Here is a 16,857-nt window from a genome sequence, read left to right on the forward strand (position 1 = left end):
AAAAAAGTAACTTTTTTTTACACCATGCCTACCAACAGCAGCTTTAAACTAGCTATGATGTCATGAAATCCTGCTCCCAAGTCGAGATCATACCATCTATAGCACAGTTAATTAAACTCAGATTTAAAGTGAGCATCAAAGTGCATACAAATGTACAAAAAAAGGTTGTTTGGAAGTAATTAGTAAATCATTTGTGGATGGCATTGGATTCATGTGTTTAAATTAACTATAGATGTAGTCAGTCTTGATTCTGTTTGTTTTGTTTGCTTGTGTCTCTCATTAAGAGGCATCAGTATTAATTTCACTCAGTTTCATACCCAACCAAAAATCACCACACAGGAACTTTAACATAAAAAAAGCCAAACAATTCTCTAACATAAGAGTAGTTTAAATATCAGTCACTTTTAATGAGGCTACAGTTACATTTATACAGAGACAAATAGTTAATATGAACTGTACATTATAATACAGCATCTGCTATGGGTCTATTTTCAGTATGTACATCATAAAAGCTGCGACAGCGGAAAAACACAACAAAGATTGAGGCTTGGAAACATTTCACAAGGCTTTTCAGTTACAATGGTGAAATTACAGGGGGGGGAGGGGGGTATAGGTCAAAGTTGTCTCCTCTTAGCACCTCTCGAGCAGGTAGGGAGGAGTCATTTTGATACTCATGAGTCCTCCAAACATCTTAATCCATATGGTTGGGTAAAGTAGCTGCCATGTCACAGATCTGTGGAGGTTGACAACCTGTTTTTACGATAAAATAATACAATATTTGATCTGCAGGTTCGAAGAATTTCATCAGGCTGTCTTCACGTGTGCCAAGCTTCAACTCAACCACTGAAACAAGATGTCTGCCTCTGTGAAATGTTCACAAACTCCTCTCTGCAGGTATTTCTTCCATCTGTATCCTGCAGTGCTCTCTTTCAGTCCCTCTTCTTCACCTCCTCTGTGTCCCTTTCCGTCCCCTTGTCCTCAGCCTCCTCTTTGTGTTCTCCCTGACTGTTTGTTCTGTCAGAAACTGTCCCGAGCATCTTGGCACTGTGCTCCTGCGCCTTCGCTCGCAGCACGGCGATACTGTTCTCCCTCAGCTCCTCTTTAGAAATCTGTGAGTCTTTCATCTGTTCCTCCGTCTCTTCCTCCATCACATTGTCCTCTGGTTTGTCCTCTACTGCTGCTGCTGCTGCTGCTGCTGCTGCTGCTGCTGCTGCTGCTGCTGAATGAGGTGAAGGTGGTGTGAGGCTGCAGGGTTTTCCAGGAGAAGTTTCCACTGACTTCTTGTGCATACCTGAAGAGAGAAGAAAAATCACAATGAGGACTTGTTTTGATGATTTGTTGTTGTATTTGAGAAATCAGAGTAAAACACCAATTTGATGCTGAAATAAAGTGCATAAGAGAATGAAGATAAAGGTGATAGATGGATGGGACCTCTTATTCAATTAGTCCCCTAATTGATTTAAACCAATCAATTGACATGAGGCGAGAGAGGAGATTTAGACTAATCTGTCCTGATTAAGTAGGATTATCACTGTATCGACTGCTCCCTCTTTATTGACATGCTGACACTTTTATTGGCTCCTAACATCCGCCAGGTTCAGTCCCACCTCCTGATGGAAGAGTTCACATAAATCCCAGTTTTAAAGACACAAAACCTACAACGTACAATATAATATTTGATGCTTTAGCCTAAATATGGCAAGATAGTAGATACAAGGATTCAAGGGTCTACATGGCAGTCAATTCTACCACCAGTAGTTATTTAGCTGTGCTCCATCACTTATTGGCTACAGTATGAATAGATGTCTTACAGGGTGAGGAGGAGGAGGATTTGCAATTAGTTTTACCAACAGAGTTCACAATTTTATGATACACTTTTCTTTTTTACAGTGAGCTTCTTCTGTATTCACACTGCCATAGGGGCTACATGTGTTACTTTAACATTCAAAATGCTCTATTAAAGGTTCCCAGAGAGTCACATCAGTGAGGCAGCAGGCCGGAAACCAGGACCTCAAAACTGAAGAGGCTAAATGTAACACAGCCTACATAATTTTTATATATGTGTGTTTCTCAATGTGCCATGTGAAGAAACCAGTTTGAAAATTGTCCTAATGAATGCAACATGTATTTTTTTAAACAACAGTTTACCTAGTAACCACGGGGCGTAGGAGTCGGTGACACCCTCCTTGGCTGACTTGAGGATGGACTCTGGCAGTGGGATGGAGTGGCGTACCATCGCTCCGTACAGGCCGTACTCTGCCATGACACTGCTGCGACCCCAACACTTCTCTCTCTTCCTCCACTTAGCTCTTCGGTTCTGAAACCACACCTGGAAACACAAAGGTCAGATGAGGATTAGATTTGACTTGAGCTTTAAAAACATTTATGAAAGATTGTCTATAGTCACGTCTATGAACATTTCACTGTGCCGTCTGCAGCTTTATATGGATGTCTGCACTTCACTTTTCAGGATGGTTGCTGTTCTCAGTGGACGCTTTAGATCTGTTTTTTTTAAATACTAGATTCAAATTTAGGTGTGATTTGGAAATTGAAAGTTCCCAGTTAATCTCTTTAGTGCATGAGGACACACATCCTTAACAAATACTTAGTTTGTCATGGTCAGATTTGCATTGATTGTCAAAAATCTGCAATGAGGGAGAAAATCTAGATATTCTTTAAGATGCTTGGAAAGTTAAAATGTTTAAGTGAAAAACAACCCATATAAGTCAAATTAGAGAACCTTTATGTGTCTAAACACGTGTAGGGAATATTGCTTATATATTTTAAAACAAATATGAAATAATCCAGTTTTGTAATCTAATAAAGCTCCCCTAACTCATTCAGTGGGTTTGGTTTATGTAAGAATCTTTATTTTTTCGGACCAAGACGTAACAGAGAAACGATGACATCTACTGGCGGCTTCAACAGACAAACAGAAAGAAAGAGGTGAGGATGAAGACTGTTTTTAGATCCTTTTTTTCTCCATCAGTTTGACTGAAATGTATATACTTCTTCATGCAAATACAGTATAGGTGGGTTAGAGACTTAATTAAGTTTCCTGCACAAAGTAGGTTTGTAACACAACAAGTGTGGTTTTTAATGTTCGTGTTTTATTGCTCATTCCTTCAGTTATAGAAAATGATGTGTGCGTGTGTGTGTGTGTGTGTGTGTGTGTGTGTGTGTGTGTGTGTGTGTGTGTGTGTGCGTGCGCGCATTATTCTCCTTCTGGCTCCTTGAGCTCCTAAATTGATTTTCAGCAGGCCAGAAACTGTAATAGCCTCAGCCATCACATGAATATGGATGAGGAGGAACACAGGGAAAAAAATGAGCATCCTAAAATGGCCGAGGAGGCAGGATGAGATTCTGAGTGTGTGTGCCTGTGTGTGTGCGTGCGTCTATACCCCAGATCTGGAATTAAAAACGATCAAAAGCCGAGCCTGGAAAGCTATTCAGGTAGATCTGATGATAACCTCCATCTCATAAAAAGATGAGTCTCGGATAAGCAATCATGCTTTCTGACAGCAACAGTGTGAGTGTGCATGGCAGTGTGTGTGTGTCTTCACTTATGTGTGTGTGTAAAGTGCTTCCTGAGAGAGGTGACCCCTGGGGCGAGGAGGCTGATTGAAAAATAAGTTAATTTCAGGGACCGATCAATGGGAGACAGGCGCTCAAATATCACGGGAAATTAAAAGGCTCAGAGCAGCAGGCAGAGCTCTGTGCTCGGCCGCTGACCTGCGCTCATTAATTTCTGTGTAGTTATCGTTTCATTTCAGGGCTGCAGAGCGACTCTATAGCAGGGAAGGAGGTGAAAAGTTCTCCACAATTAACTAATTACTCTGAGAGGGTGAATTGGCTGCTAATGTGAGAGCAGAGAGCAGTGAGAGGATGATGATGGAGCGTCTGACTGTCTGAATACTTTGGTTTTTATGACAAAAATCTCCATTATCTGTCAGAACTTTAATTTGTGGCATGTGCTGTGATTGCAAATCATTTTTAACTTCAGATAATGTTAAAGAATATTTCTGATTTTATTTATTCTTTTAAAGGAGAAAAACTTTTTTTAGGGACTTCTTTTTTTTGTAGTATTTCCCCCTCTCTGAAAGCATCCTGACGACAGCATCTTCAGAATGAAAAATTTACATGACTATTGAATAACAACATTTATTTCTCTGAACGTCAGAAACACATGTGACTGCACACCTACACACCTGTATTCTGTCCTCTGGTAGCTCAGTTTTCATGGAGAGCATCTCTCGGGCGTACACGTCTGGATAGTGAGCTTCATTAAAAGCTTTCTCCAGCTCCTCCAGCTGATAGGAGGTGAAAATGGTTCTGCAGAAAAAATAAAAAGCATGTCAAAAAAACAAAAAACAAAACGCTTTTCTGAACAGAATTAATCCATATTTACAAATTTGTTCAAATTTGATTAATGTTTGATTTTTCATGCATCAGATTTGTTAAAAAAAAGAAGAAGGTATTTTTCAAATTGGTAATTTTCATTTTTTCTTTAGTCTAAAATATAAATGCAAAGAGGACACTCAATGTTACTTATTATAAATTATTCATTATAGCTTAATAAGGGTAAAGAGAAAAATATAGTGGATGTGCTTTTTTTCCTCAGGCATGTTCTTCATCATTTCATGCAAAAAATGGTATCAACATTTTCACATACAGGCCGAATTGATTTTAAGTGGTCAGTAGGCTTCAAGAATATCTCAATGAGCCAATATTACACTGAGGGAATTTAGGCTAAGAAACATACATTCATATTATGATCCTTGTTAATACAGGAACTGAATTGTGATTTTCTTTATTTCATCTAACGACAACAAACTAAAGTTGCCTTCTTACTGAAGGCCTACCTGATTTGAAATATCTGAACTTTACAGTGTACAAAAACCATAAATAATACATTATTCAATTATATTCTTTATTGTTTTTTTTTACCTGTGTCTCCTCTTCTTTCTCTTCTTGCTCTGACTCAGGGAGGACTTGGAGAACTTCTGATCACAGGAGGACGGACTCATGTCGTCCGAATCTGACACAGACACAGAAACGAGAACAAGTAAGGTACAAGTGTATTTTGGGGGAATAATGAATTATATGTCATAATATAATTCGATGAAATAAATGGTGAAAGGAAAAAGAAAGCAAAATGCCGTGCTGCAAGATTAATATCACTGCGTGTTGACTTTTCAGCGCGAATTTTATCCCAGTGGGCTAGGCCCTATTTAAAAAATGTTAATAACAATATCAGCATGATAAATAATAAAATGAAACTGTCCTTATAATCTCACTAACAGGCTGCTGCTGCTGCTAATAACAAAAGTTCGTATTACATGCGTAAAATGATGACGTTCAGCAAGGCCTCTTTCCATATTTTCTTATACGTGGTCAACTTCCCCAATTTAATTGTTTTATAAAGATTTTAAAATTTAAAAGAACAATGGATCAACTTTTTTGAAGGTTTTAAACTGATATATTTTTTACAGGCCGATGTTACACTTGCACTTTTTTCTACAGCATTCACAAAATAAGAAAGCCTACTTTTCCATTTCACTAAAATCATGAGCTATATCCTAAATGTGTGCTAACTTCTGTATAATTAAACATTAAACCCACAGGAGTGTGCATTCCTGCAGTGTGTGATTAATGTGACACTCACCGGAGCTGTTGGAGTGCTGTGTCTCCATCTGTACGTCCATGTGCGCCGTCCTGTGCAGCGGCTGCAGGTGCACATTTTGCGCCTCTGACAGCACCTCCAAAAACGCAGGCTGGCTGTAAAACGAATGTATTCCCTCCGGTCCCAGCAAACCCATCCCAACTCCGATACCCCCGTGTCCGAGCGCCGACCTGGCAGCCAACATGTGCGCCCTGTGCGGCAGAGCTTCGAGTGGTCTTCTCGGGGCCGCCGGCGGCTCCTTGTTGAGGCCGAGCAGCTCCTGGATCCCGAAGCCGGTCCGCCGGTGCACCACGGGGGCCATCTTCCACCCCGGGACCAGCTGCTGGGAGCCCGTGTGGTTAACGCCGGTGTGCGAGGCTGTTTTTTGTTTGTTCTCAGAGTCTGAAAACACAATTCCCTCTTTCCCTGTCATGGCGGTAAGTTTCCACTCTTTCTTTTCTACTCCCTTCAAAAAATATGAACCAGAGTCCCAGGAGAAACCTTGAGGTGCTCCTTCTTTCTCTCTCTGTCCGCCTCTCTGCGCAGCTTTTATTCGAGAGGCAACAGGCGGCAGCCAATCAGAAGAGGGCACAGGCTCCACACTTGAGTTAACATCAGCCGTGACTGCTTCATTACAGCACACAACACACTCTGACTGTAACATGAGACAAAACACTCGAATATTTGACTTTGGAAACGACATGTCTGAGGATGAAAATGCTTTATTTACTATTCTACAAGTAGCCTTTTAATTATAAGGTTGTATTTTTCTCCAAGCATAAGACATAGAATACAAATAGAACAGTAGGCCTATCTTTTTCAACAGGACACGTTAAAATGTCGATTTATAGACTAATTCAAAAACACCTTTTTTTCCATAAGACGAAGTTGTTGTTTTGCTTCAGATTTGGCTCATAAAAATGTGTAGCCTATACAAAATCAACTTAAAGCTCTTATTGTCATTGCCTCTCTCCATGTTTTAGATGATTTGACCTGGATAAAATCAGCTTGATAAGCCTTTAAACTCCAAATTTTACTATGTGAGGAGCAAGCTGAAAGAACAGTAAAGATGGATGTTATTAGACAGTCTGCAGCATTTTTCAACACACCGCATTTAGTCTGTAATAAAGTGTTATTCCAGGAGATTTAAATTTACATTTTTAAAGGACAAAAAATATATATTAAAAGCAGTATTTTATTAAAGATCATGATCTTTAATATGAGACATGAGCCTTGACACGAGCCTTGCAAGGCTCATGTCCTCCTTTTCAAAATAACGTTTCAACCATTTAAATATGAACGTGTTCAAAACAACTTTCATTGTGTACCTATGGGTCTAATTATGATAGAAAAATATAGGCTATGAAACCTAACTTTTTTTAAAGTAAGAAATAATCTTATTCACAACTCAGCTTTCTGTGTTTAAACATTTCTTCAACCAATTAAAATGAACAATTCCAAAACATGTGTAGGCCTAATTCAAGCAAAATTAGGTGTAAAAAAAAGAAGAGAAGAAAATCACCAACTCACATAAACGAGTTTGTCTATCAGTAAATGAATTATTAGGACAACAAATTGATTGCTCTGTTACTCTCGTCCCATTAAATTGGGATTTACATATTCAAATGAGGTTCTAACGTGTGGTCTTTGGTGGCAATCTGCGCATCTGTTGATTGGTTATTAAGCGTTTTTTATTCTTTAACGGGGCACGTGATCGCGGGTAGGCCTACAATATCCATGCTCGAGGTATTTAGGGCACAACAGGGTAGCAATTAAATATGATACAAACCCACGAGCACGAGCATACAAATGCCAACGCTTTATTCCACATAAGATGTATGCACCTCCGGGTATATTTTCTCTCTTCTGTTCGTTTTGTATGTGGTCTGGTCTGGTAGAACAGTCTGTTTTATTTGTTCCTGCGCATTAATCTGATCTAAAAAGTAAAAGCACAGACATTAAGGACGTCAGATGTGAAAATACTCTCATTTCGCCCCTCGGTTTGCAAAAACCTAATCCTCTCTAATCAGCTATTATTCAATTATTGCGCAGTTTCACTCGTTCGGGGATAATTTGCGGCACACTTTGGACATCTGGACGGATAATTGCGCAGAGGAAAGTGGACGATGAGTGGACGCGCGCGGTGGATGCGGACAGATACGATCTTCTTCATCAATAGGACAAGTGGGGATGAATAATAAAGTAAAAGGTGTTCCCCTGGGACTATTTGACAGCCGAGCGTCATGCTGTCAGTGACGGTCAAACCCATAACAGATTTAATGTGTGTAATCTGAGATGTGATCAGGAGATGTGTTTCATCAGGGTCGAGTCAATTATTATCAGCTGGATGTTCCTTTGTGTATCACTGATGCTGGAAGAGAGACTACAGGCCTCAATATTGTAAATATGGTATATCTAATACCAAAGAAGAAGAGTGAGACATTTTTGTGGTTGTTTTGGGGTATATCTTGCTCAGATTTGCTGTCCTCTGTGACAGCTAAAATCAAATCCTGCTGTCAGAAATACTCTTAACAAATTATATGAAATTATTGGCAATACAAGGCCTTAATGAAATGAAAAAAGGAGAAATATATGAATAAATAGGCCCAGATGATAGTGAGAGACTGCAGAATGAGGCGGCTTAAGTTACCTTGAGCATCTCATGAAAGGCTAGATGAATGCACATATAGATCAATGCCTCACCAGAAGCTATGCTGATGAGGTTTCATGAGACACTGCACACGTGCCAGTGATGTCCATAAAGCCCATCCTTCCTCTTCAATGAGGACGCAGCCAGAATACACACATCTGTGCATCATGTCTCACTGCCTATAGTTTGAACACACAGTACCTTGACTTTTCTTTGTTTTATTACCAAAACACAAAATCTAAACTCAGTGCAGAGAAAAAAGAAGCTTTGGTATAAATCAAAATATGAAAACTAAGAGAAGATTAGAAGAAACGGAATTAGTTATTCCAATTCTGTTAATAGGCCTATCTTTATTTCCAGCATGAATTAAGAACTATTTTCATTCATTCAAGGCATAAGAATTAAAAAAATGTTAAGTAATGAAAATATAAAAATACTGGATATTCTTGGTTGCTTGGACAGTGAGAGTGACATAAAAACAAAAACAGAAATGTAGACAACCTTTTTGTTTGTAAAGACAAATTGAAAAAAGGAGAAAAAATATAACCTTCTTTCAAATGAAATAACTGTTAAAAAACAAAGATGTGTCCTTTTTTTCTGGTGACTTGCTCTGCTTTTAGAATAGACTTTAACAAATTACTACAAATTCCTCCTAAAGCTCCAGTGAGGAGTTTATAGCTGGCAATGAAACAAAAAGAGATTAATTCTAACTCCTCTTTATGACCTGTCAGTCCTAGTGAATGACTGCAGACTGCTGAAACACCCTTTTTTAACATTCTCAACAGCAAAGGGTTTCAATGAGTGATGCAATGGAGAGTCAAAATAAAGCGGGATGAGATTTTTTGTAAAAACAAAAAATTACCTGCAAGTTTTGCTTTTTTAAAGAAATAAGACCAGTTAAAAACCTTTTCCCGGACATCTGACATCTATATTTAACCACACTGAGACATAAAACAAATGTCCAAAAAGAGAAATGTCCATTTTAAAACAATTAAAAGATGTACAGCAATAGGCGCTGACTTAGCCTAATGGTTAAGTTATATATATACAGTACAGTATAAAGTGGGCAGCCAGGGTTTGAATCCAGCCTGCGGCCCCTTTCCTGCATGTCATCCCCCCACTCTCCCAGTTTCTTGCTCTATCCACTGTCCTCTCTATAAATAAGGTATAAAAGCTCCAAAATTATAACTTCAAATAAAAGATGAACAGCAATATTATGATATGGTTCCTTGATAGGGACTGGCTTATCTTTAGATGCAGCCTCATGATGCTCCTTAAGAAACATGAAGTTTTTGGCACTTCATGTTCACCAAAGCACATTCCTGTAAGCTCAGTCAAACAACGACAAATCTGAATTTTAAATTTATTTATTTTTATTGAGAATGACAAAAGCAACCACCACCACCATGCTGCCCTGCTACCCAGTCCTAATTTACGCCATCCTCATATTCTTCAGGTGCTTCTCCACAAAGGATTTATCCTTGTCTGAGACGAGGAATTTCCACTGATCCATGAAGATCTTCTCAAACTTGAGCTCCTGGAATATGGCGAGTCCGTGGGCCCTGCAGATACAAGATTCTCAGTTAGTACTTTAGAGCATCAACACAAAACCAAAGAACATCAGATCAGTCAGTTTAAAATTTTGTGAATTAAATGCATGGCTTGATTTACTCACCTGACTTTGCTTGAAGAGTCCACAGCCATTTTGTTGACAGCATCCACAAAGCGCCGGATGAAGGTCTTCCCTGATGTCAGGATGCCTTCTGTTCCCATTATGTCAGCCATTAGTCGAATGTGCTGAGCGGTTCCTTCTCGTACTGCAAGGCACAGGTGGCTGAAAAGGACCAAAACAGACAAAGTCAGTCCCTTAGATTCACTTCATAACATTTCTAATGCTACCAATAAGCTAATTAATTTGTTCTGATTGTCACTGGAGACTTACCTCAACCCTGTGTACAGCAGAGCGTTCAACACTGGAGCTGGGTTGCAGTTACGCACCAGGGCCTCTAGGGCTATGTTGGTCTGCTGCTGAATAAAGGCATTTGCAGTAGACTTTGCAATCTTCAGCAGCAGGGCATTACCAATCTTCTCCGCCTGAACATTCATATCCTTGTGCAGGTACACAAACAAATAAACCATGGTGTCTATCGCCACAGCAGCCACTGACGAGCGCAGATTTTGAATCTAGTGAGGGAGAAAGAAACATCATCAGTCAGTTGTTGCCTTTACAGACGTGCAGGAAAAGGATAATTAAATAGCACATGAATATAAAGCATGGATTGTATAGATGGTCAACATGATAGCTCCCCATAAGTGAAGCCAAAACATACAGTCAATGGTACAAAGAAATAAATAACTTCTTACTTCTTCTGTCACGGCGTAAGACACTTCGTGTAATTTGGTCTTCAGTACATCTGGATGGTGCTGGGCCAGTGCTTGCACCAGCTTTAATCCTTCTGTCCTCTTCTCCCTGTGTGTGATAGACGACAGTTATTGAACTGTTATTAATTATTAAACAAAGAGATGCAGCTACTGTAATAACAAAGAGTGTGAGTTGAAGTCTCGAAGGCTTACCAGTCTTCATTTCTCATCAGTTTAAAGCAGAGAGACAAACTATCCAAAGGCCTAGGCAGCGGCTTCAACTCCTCCAGGTTCTTGTAATCTGTTGTCTCGGGTTTGGAGGATGTCTTTCCTCCAGCAACAGTCCTCTGAGGGGGATTAGGCATGCAACGATTTTTTCTTGTCCTGTTGGTTTGAGCAGGTGTTTTAGGGGGAGTTTGTTTGTAGGATGCTGAGGTTGTCTCTGGTGGGGTAGGAGCGGGTCGAAGGGGCTCCATTTTCCTTTTGATTGTCTTTGATGGAGCCGGTTTTGGAGGAGGGGCTGGATGGATAGGTACCAAAGAATCTTTCCTTCTTGGAGCTGTTGGGGGGTGAGGTACGCTGGCACCAAAGTTTTGGTGTAGGTGCTGCAGTCCTTTCCAAAATTTCTCCACCTGTCCCTCAGCGGTCTGGAGTCTGTATCCTCCAGCAACGTTTTTTTCTGTTGAATACAAGATTGAGATATTTAAATATCTGCATTGTGAAGTAGTTAAGGACAATATATCAACACTTTGAATTCTAAGATAAAACATTGGCCTTCTCAAAAGGACTCAGTAATTGGAGTACAAGAACTTACCTGCTACGTTGGAGTTTATCTGCATCACTGGGAGACGGGACACTCTCCTCCTGGGTCGTGGATTTACTGGAGGAGGGGCAAAAGGCCTGTGAGGGGCAAACGCCTTAGCTAGCCACGTCGGGTCCCACTGTTGATCTGGAGTTGTGATCAGTGGGATTTCTCTCAGCTCAGTGGGAGTGCTAGCATCGAACCTCAGGGTATCGTCACTGGAGGCTGACATTGTCATCTGTCTAGGGATAATTGCAGGTTGTGGTAAAGGGGCCGGGGAGCCTTGCAGGTTCTGCCGTCTAAGTCTTTCTAAAACAGCATTGTTCCGAGATTTGTCTGCCGCACACAGTGTGTCTATATGATTTAGCAGAGCATCCCTGTGACCCTGCTCTGAGTCCACAGTCCTGGACTGACTTGAGAAGAAACCACGGCTGTTCTGTCTAGGGTGTCTCTCCTCATTCTGTATCAAAAAATATGAAAATAAAGAGGTCAGTTGAGATTCAGTAACACCTTGGAGCGGTTTTTGACTTAAGTTTCAGTTTGCTTAGCTCACTTAATTACTACCTCTGAATACAGATGTATGACTTAAAGAAAGCGGCATGTTAATTTCTCAGAAAACTTCCACCTTATTTTAAACTACAGCTGTGTTCACATATGGATTAAACTCCAGAAAAATGTCCTGAAATGTTCAGGGTTGGGCTGCATACTACATTGTTTCAAATTAGATTATCTCTGTTTTGACAAACCTTTGGTTGTTTTTTTTACACTGGCAATATCCAAACATTATGCATTTAACTTAAAAATAAATCATAACTATTGAGAGTTTAATTTTTGGTCCAGCTTTTGAGTCCCAGCTCTAATGTGAAACTCTTTACCTTTAACACTTTGACCAGTTTTATCTCTGCATAAATCCTGGGGTTACAGCGTTCTTCAGAGTTAACAGAGGCTCTGTAATCTTCTCATAAAATATTTGTATATTAACATAGAGAGTTAGATGAAAACATTTTGTTTAACTTACGTTATTTTGAGCAGTGGTTTCTGTCCTGTCCATCTTTGCAAACATGGCTTTAACTGTTCTTTCACAAAGTCGTACTGACGAGTAAAATCTCAGGTATGATAAGTGAACCAGGTCTGAGTGAGTCTGAATCTGGTCTGAGTGAGTCTGAAGCTACGTAGTAAACCCAAACCCTACAGTATGGAATATTACGTGTCACAAACCCCATCAGCATCACAGTGCAGGAAAGCCCAGCAAAGTGTGATGCAAAATTCTGAATCAAACCAGTTCAAGAATTTGAATGTATACAAGTATATAATATGTACAGTATCGTCTTTTAAAAGTGCTTTTTATCCTTTTACCATAATCTTTTGCAGTATCATAGCAAATGTCTGTTCCTATATATGACTGTTGATATGTTTTCATTTTCCTGCTTTCATTGTTGTGGATTTGTTGCTTATGGAAAGCACTTTGTAATCTTTCTTTTAAAAAAAGGTGCCTTACAAAGCAATCCAAACGCACCTTTTTCCTCAAGGCCTTTCCCTGTTACATATCCCCACCTACCCCCCAGACCCCCTACCTGACCCTGTGAAGCGACCTTTGGTTTCTTGAAAGGCGCTTTATAAATATCAGTTATTATTTTACAAGTACATAATAATAATACACAGAACATACAGTTAATTTCCTCTGAAGCTCAAGAGCTTTAATAACACCGTATTACTGTTTTCCATGTTGTTTACAGAATAAACTTTTGTGCCAAGTAATACAGTTTCACCACATCTTCATTAATCAGCAACTAAAAAAAAACTAGACACCAAAAATCTGAAGGGGGATCAGTCCATATTTAAAGTTAAAACAGCCTACTTGATAATAACCCATTAGCTGAGTAAATGTTAGCATTCAGCCTCTTGCTAGCTAGTAATTCCATTAGCGAGGATGCAGCTGAAAAAAATGCCGACCCATTTCCAAGCATAGGTCGACATTTATTAATCTGAACATGGGCAGATCTCAGTCCATGTACGCAAGTTTTCATGTCAGTGTGGAGCACGGTGCAAAGTAAATCTGTCTGTGGCGGAGAATTAGCACTAAAGTACAGTGCACTTTCAGACAGATATACAGAGGAACACAGATTAATATTTAGATCATTAAATTAAATATTCTGTGGGCGATCCCGGCTGAACTGTGAATAATTATGGGCGTGATATTTAAATAACAATTTTTTTCAGCCACCACATTTATCAAGACCCAATCATTCGTACGCTGGGATTGGTCAGATACAAATGTTTCATAAATCACACGTGTGTCCTGTCTTAAGACCAATTCTGTGCTCAGATCTCCACCTGTTGCTATCAGTGCACTAGTTACTCACTACTTTTGCTTTGAAGTCAGCTGATGAAATTTATTTTCTGAAATCAGATCCCGTAAGACCGTAAACTGTTCGTGTGCTTGTGTTTGGTTTGTCTTAATGGTGTAGCCGTAGCTCGATTGAGCTTAGCGGCCAAGAAGGATGATGATTCTCTACCTGAGCACCTCGACCATATTTTAAACCCACGTTCGAGGTTTTTGGAATAAAGAATGATTCGTACTGTTGTAAATCTCTGATCTGTTTTCCACACAAACTTCATCACAGCCTACAAAACATCACCATCTAACCTAAGAAAGCACGTGGAGGTCTGTAGCTAACACGCTTGTTTTATTCCAGATGGACATTTGAAATTGGTGGTATAAATGACTGCAAATATACTTTGTGTAGGACATCATTTGCGCCTCTACATCACCGTGCGGTAGATCATCCTCTCTGCGGTAGATCATCCTCTCGTAATGGTGCGTTCACACCAAACACGAAGAGGGACAGCTGACTTGATTGACCGGTGGAAACACTGTAGCTGTTGGCTAGGAGGCTCAAAGCCCACCTCTTTACCTCACACTAGCTTGACAGAAGTTGGGTTGAGTTCAGCATTTCCAATATGGCTCCCGCCGATGATTGTCATTAAAACAGCGCTTCAGAAACAGATGGGTGATGTCACTGATACAATGTCCGTTAATTATACAGTCCATGGTCAGAACTCTGCAATACTCTTCCTAAATACTTGTAAGTGTTATAAACTGCAGTTCATCGAGAATCCGCTTGAGGTTGGCTGCAGAAACACTGGAAACCACATACACACCAATTCAAAGAAGACGATCATTACAGCATTAATAAACATGTTTACAGCCTGGTTCAAAAAACAGCTTGGCTCTACGTAGCTAATCTCTCTATCAGCACACACTGTACGGGGGGTGAATTTTTTTCTAACGTGACAGTTCAGAAGATATTAAGATTACAAGTTTTTGCCCAAATAAGGACATGACTAATTTGACTCCCGGTCAGAAACACATAGCTGTTGGCCAGAAGGCTCACACTACGCCCCTTTACGTCACACTCTGCCTGGTTGATTCCCGCATTTCCAATATGGCTGCCGCCAACGATTGGCTTCAAAACAGCGCTCAGGAACAGATGGGTGACGTCACGGATACTACGTCCATTATTTATACAGTCTATGGTCCTGCTACATTTTCAGCTTTAATTGTGTACAGGGAACTATGGCGACTCCAAGCATAATATTTTAAGTTGGAGCTGAACTTTTTTTTACAACTCATAACCTGAACAATTGTAATACAACAGCAAAACTGTTGTCATGTCATGAATATGAAAAATGCTGCTGCACAGAAATTGAAACCCTGATAATACTACAAATTTAAAAGATGGATATGACCAAAACCCAGTTGAATCTTCTCATCTCACACCTACTCTGTCCGCATAAAACTACATTTATTGTTCAATCCATTTTACAGGCTTTTTGTCCGACAGTGTACACTTCTGGAATTTATCGAATAACTAGAACACAATCAAAAAATTCACAATAACGAGCAGCTGCATTAGTGTTCACTTTGCAGGCTCAGATGCTTCAGAGACACAGTGAGTTTTTTAAAAAGTCTAAATTGATGCCATACTGACTTAAATCAATGGAAGGGAGTAACTAATGAAATTAATATATCATCAAAAATAACAGATCATTGAACATATAACTTATTGAATTTTTCATATTCACAAACTTCATCCATTGAGGAAAAACAATATTTAAGTTTATAACAGTCTGGTTCACTGATGAGTTTGTGAACCAGCTCTCTCTCTGTTTGATACATCTTTTCCTGCTCTTTGTCTGGGGCTCCAGAAATGTTTCTTCTAATCTAGCTAATTGCGGTTTCCCAGAGCTTGGCATTTTAGAAGACGAGCTGGGTCACCAAACAGCCGTTGATCAAAACATCCTATTAAGGTGTGGAAACAAAAGGCTCTCACAATCCTAACAATGTGCCGCTGGTGATTCAACAGTTTGCTCTGTGGGCACAAAGCATTAATTAGGGCAATAACTTCATGCTACTGCCGTTCTATAGTCTCCATTTCTGTATGAGTGCATCTTTTTATGCTCTGAAGTTTGTCGGGGGACTCTGACTTGCCGAGTGTGCCACATTCCCGTGATCCATGTGCAGATGAGGAAAATACTGATGCAGACGTGGGAGAGGGGCCCCCAAACACCAAAACTTTCTTCACAAAATAATAAACCTCATTGTGGTCGCTCATAACGAGAATTGACATAATTACTCGGGCCCATTTCTTGTCTAATTAGCACACTGCCACAGCGGACAGGGACTAGCAGTTTGGCAGGAGAAGGGAATCGGACAGGCATGGCAGTAGCACACAAAAAGGGCCTCTGGTTTCAATGTAATTAGGTGAGACAATGCCACTGACTGTTTTGAGCAATGGCAGCGGCTCAGAGCTGGGGGCAAGCGGACTCCCCGAGACCCTAATAAGCCCCTAATTGTCTTTTTTTTTCACATGGCAGCACCAGCAGACATGAAGACTGCCTATTCGTGGTCTCCTGCAGAGCGCGTAGTCCTCGTCCCGCAGAAAGGGAGGAAATTTGAGTTGACTCACACAGGACCTTCACTGTTGGGCTGTCAAACTCCAGACAACTTCTTTTAACCTCCTGTGACAGCGTCCCAAACCTGGAGAACTGCCAACATGTTGAAAAGAGAGACGCAGGAGCAGCTAGGTTTTTTTTCAAGTGCATCAAAATGACTTAGATTTACCTCTATATCTGTGCACTATAAATTTGGATACATGTAGTGAATGTAGTTAAACTTCCCAGGCTGTGCAGTCCTTATGTATTAACAAGCTCTATTGTTCCCAAGAAATTGTATTTAATTGGCTGTTGCTGAGGTATGGCAGGGAACCTAATTAAAATCATTTTTATCTTGAAATAATTAATGTTTAAGCTCCTGTCTGGAGTTTGTCGCTGGTAATAAAACAAACCACAATCAATACTGTTACCTCTATAACATAAGAA

General features: G+C 40.0%; 2 protein-coding genes across 2 annotated transcripts; both read right to left on the minus strand.

Moving 5' to 3' along the window:
• Window positions 1-407: 407 nt before the first annotated feature.
• On the minus strand, window positions 408-6,170 carry LOC117824004 (visual system homeobox 2-like). Its single transcript, XM_034699327.1, has 5 exons — window positions 5,666-6,170; window positions 4,948-5,038; window positions 4,209-4,332; window positions 2,149-2,329; window positions 408-1,291 (listed from the first exon to the last, which is right to left on the minus strand). The coding sequence occupies exons 1-5, from the start codon at window positions 6,093-6,095 to the stop codon at window positions 930-932; spliced, it is 1,188 nt and encodes a 395-aa protein (XP_034555218.1). The 5' UTR covers window positions 6,096-6,170; the 3' UTR covers window positions 408-929.
• A 3,493-nt stretch (window positions 6,171-9,663) lies between these two features.
• On the minus strand, window positions 9,664-12,985 carry LOC117824239. Its single transcript, XM_034699683.1, has 7 exons — window positions 12,494-12,985; window positions 11,488-11,935; window positions 10,887-11,352; window positions 10,677-10,782; window positions 10,255-10,496; window positions 9,988-10,146; window positions 9,664-9,874 (listed from the first exon to the last, which is right to left on the minus strand). The coding sequence occupies exons 1-7, from the start codon at window positions 12,536-12,538 to the stop codon at window positions 9,745-9,747; spliced, it is 1,596 nt and encodes a 531-aa protein (XP_034555574.1). The 5' UTR covers window positions 12,539-12,985; the 3' UTR covers window positions 9,664-9,744.
• Between the last annotated feature and the right edge of the window lie 3,872 nt (window positions 12,986-16,857).

Source organism: Notolabrus celidotus, chromosome 13 (assembly GCF_009762535.1).
Source record: "Notolabrus celidotus isolate fNotCel1 chromosome 13, fNotCel1.pri, whole genome shotgun sequence".
Lineage (NCBI taxonomy): Eukaryota > Metazoa > Chordata > Actinopteri > Labriformes > Labridae > Notolabrus > Notolabrus celidotus.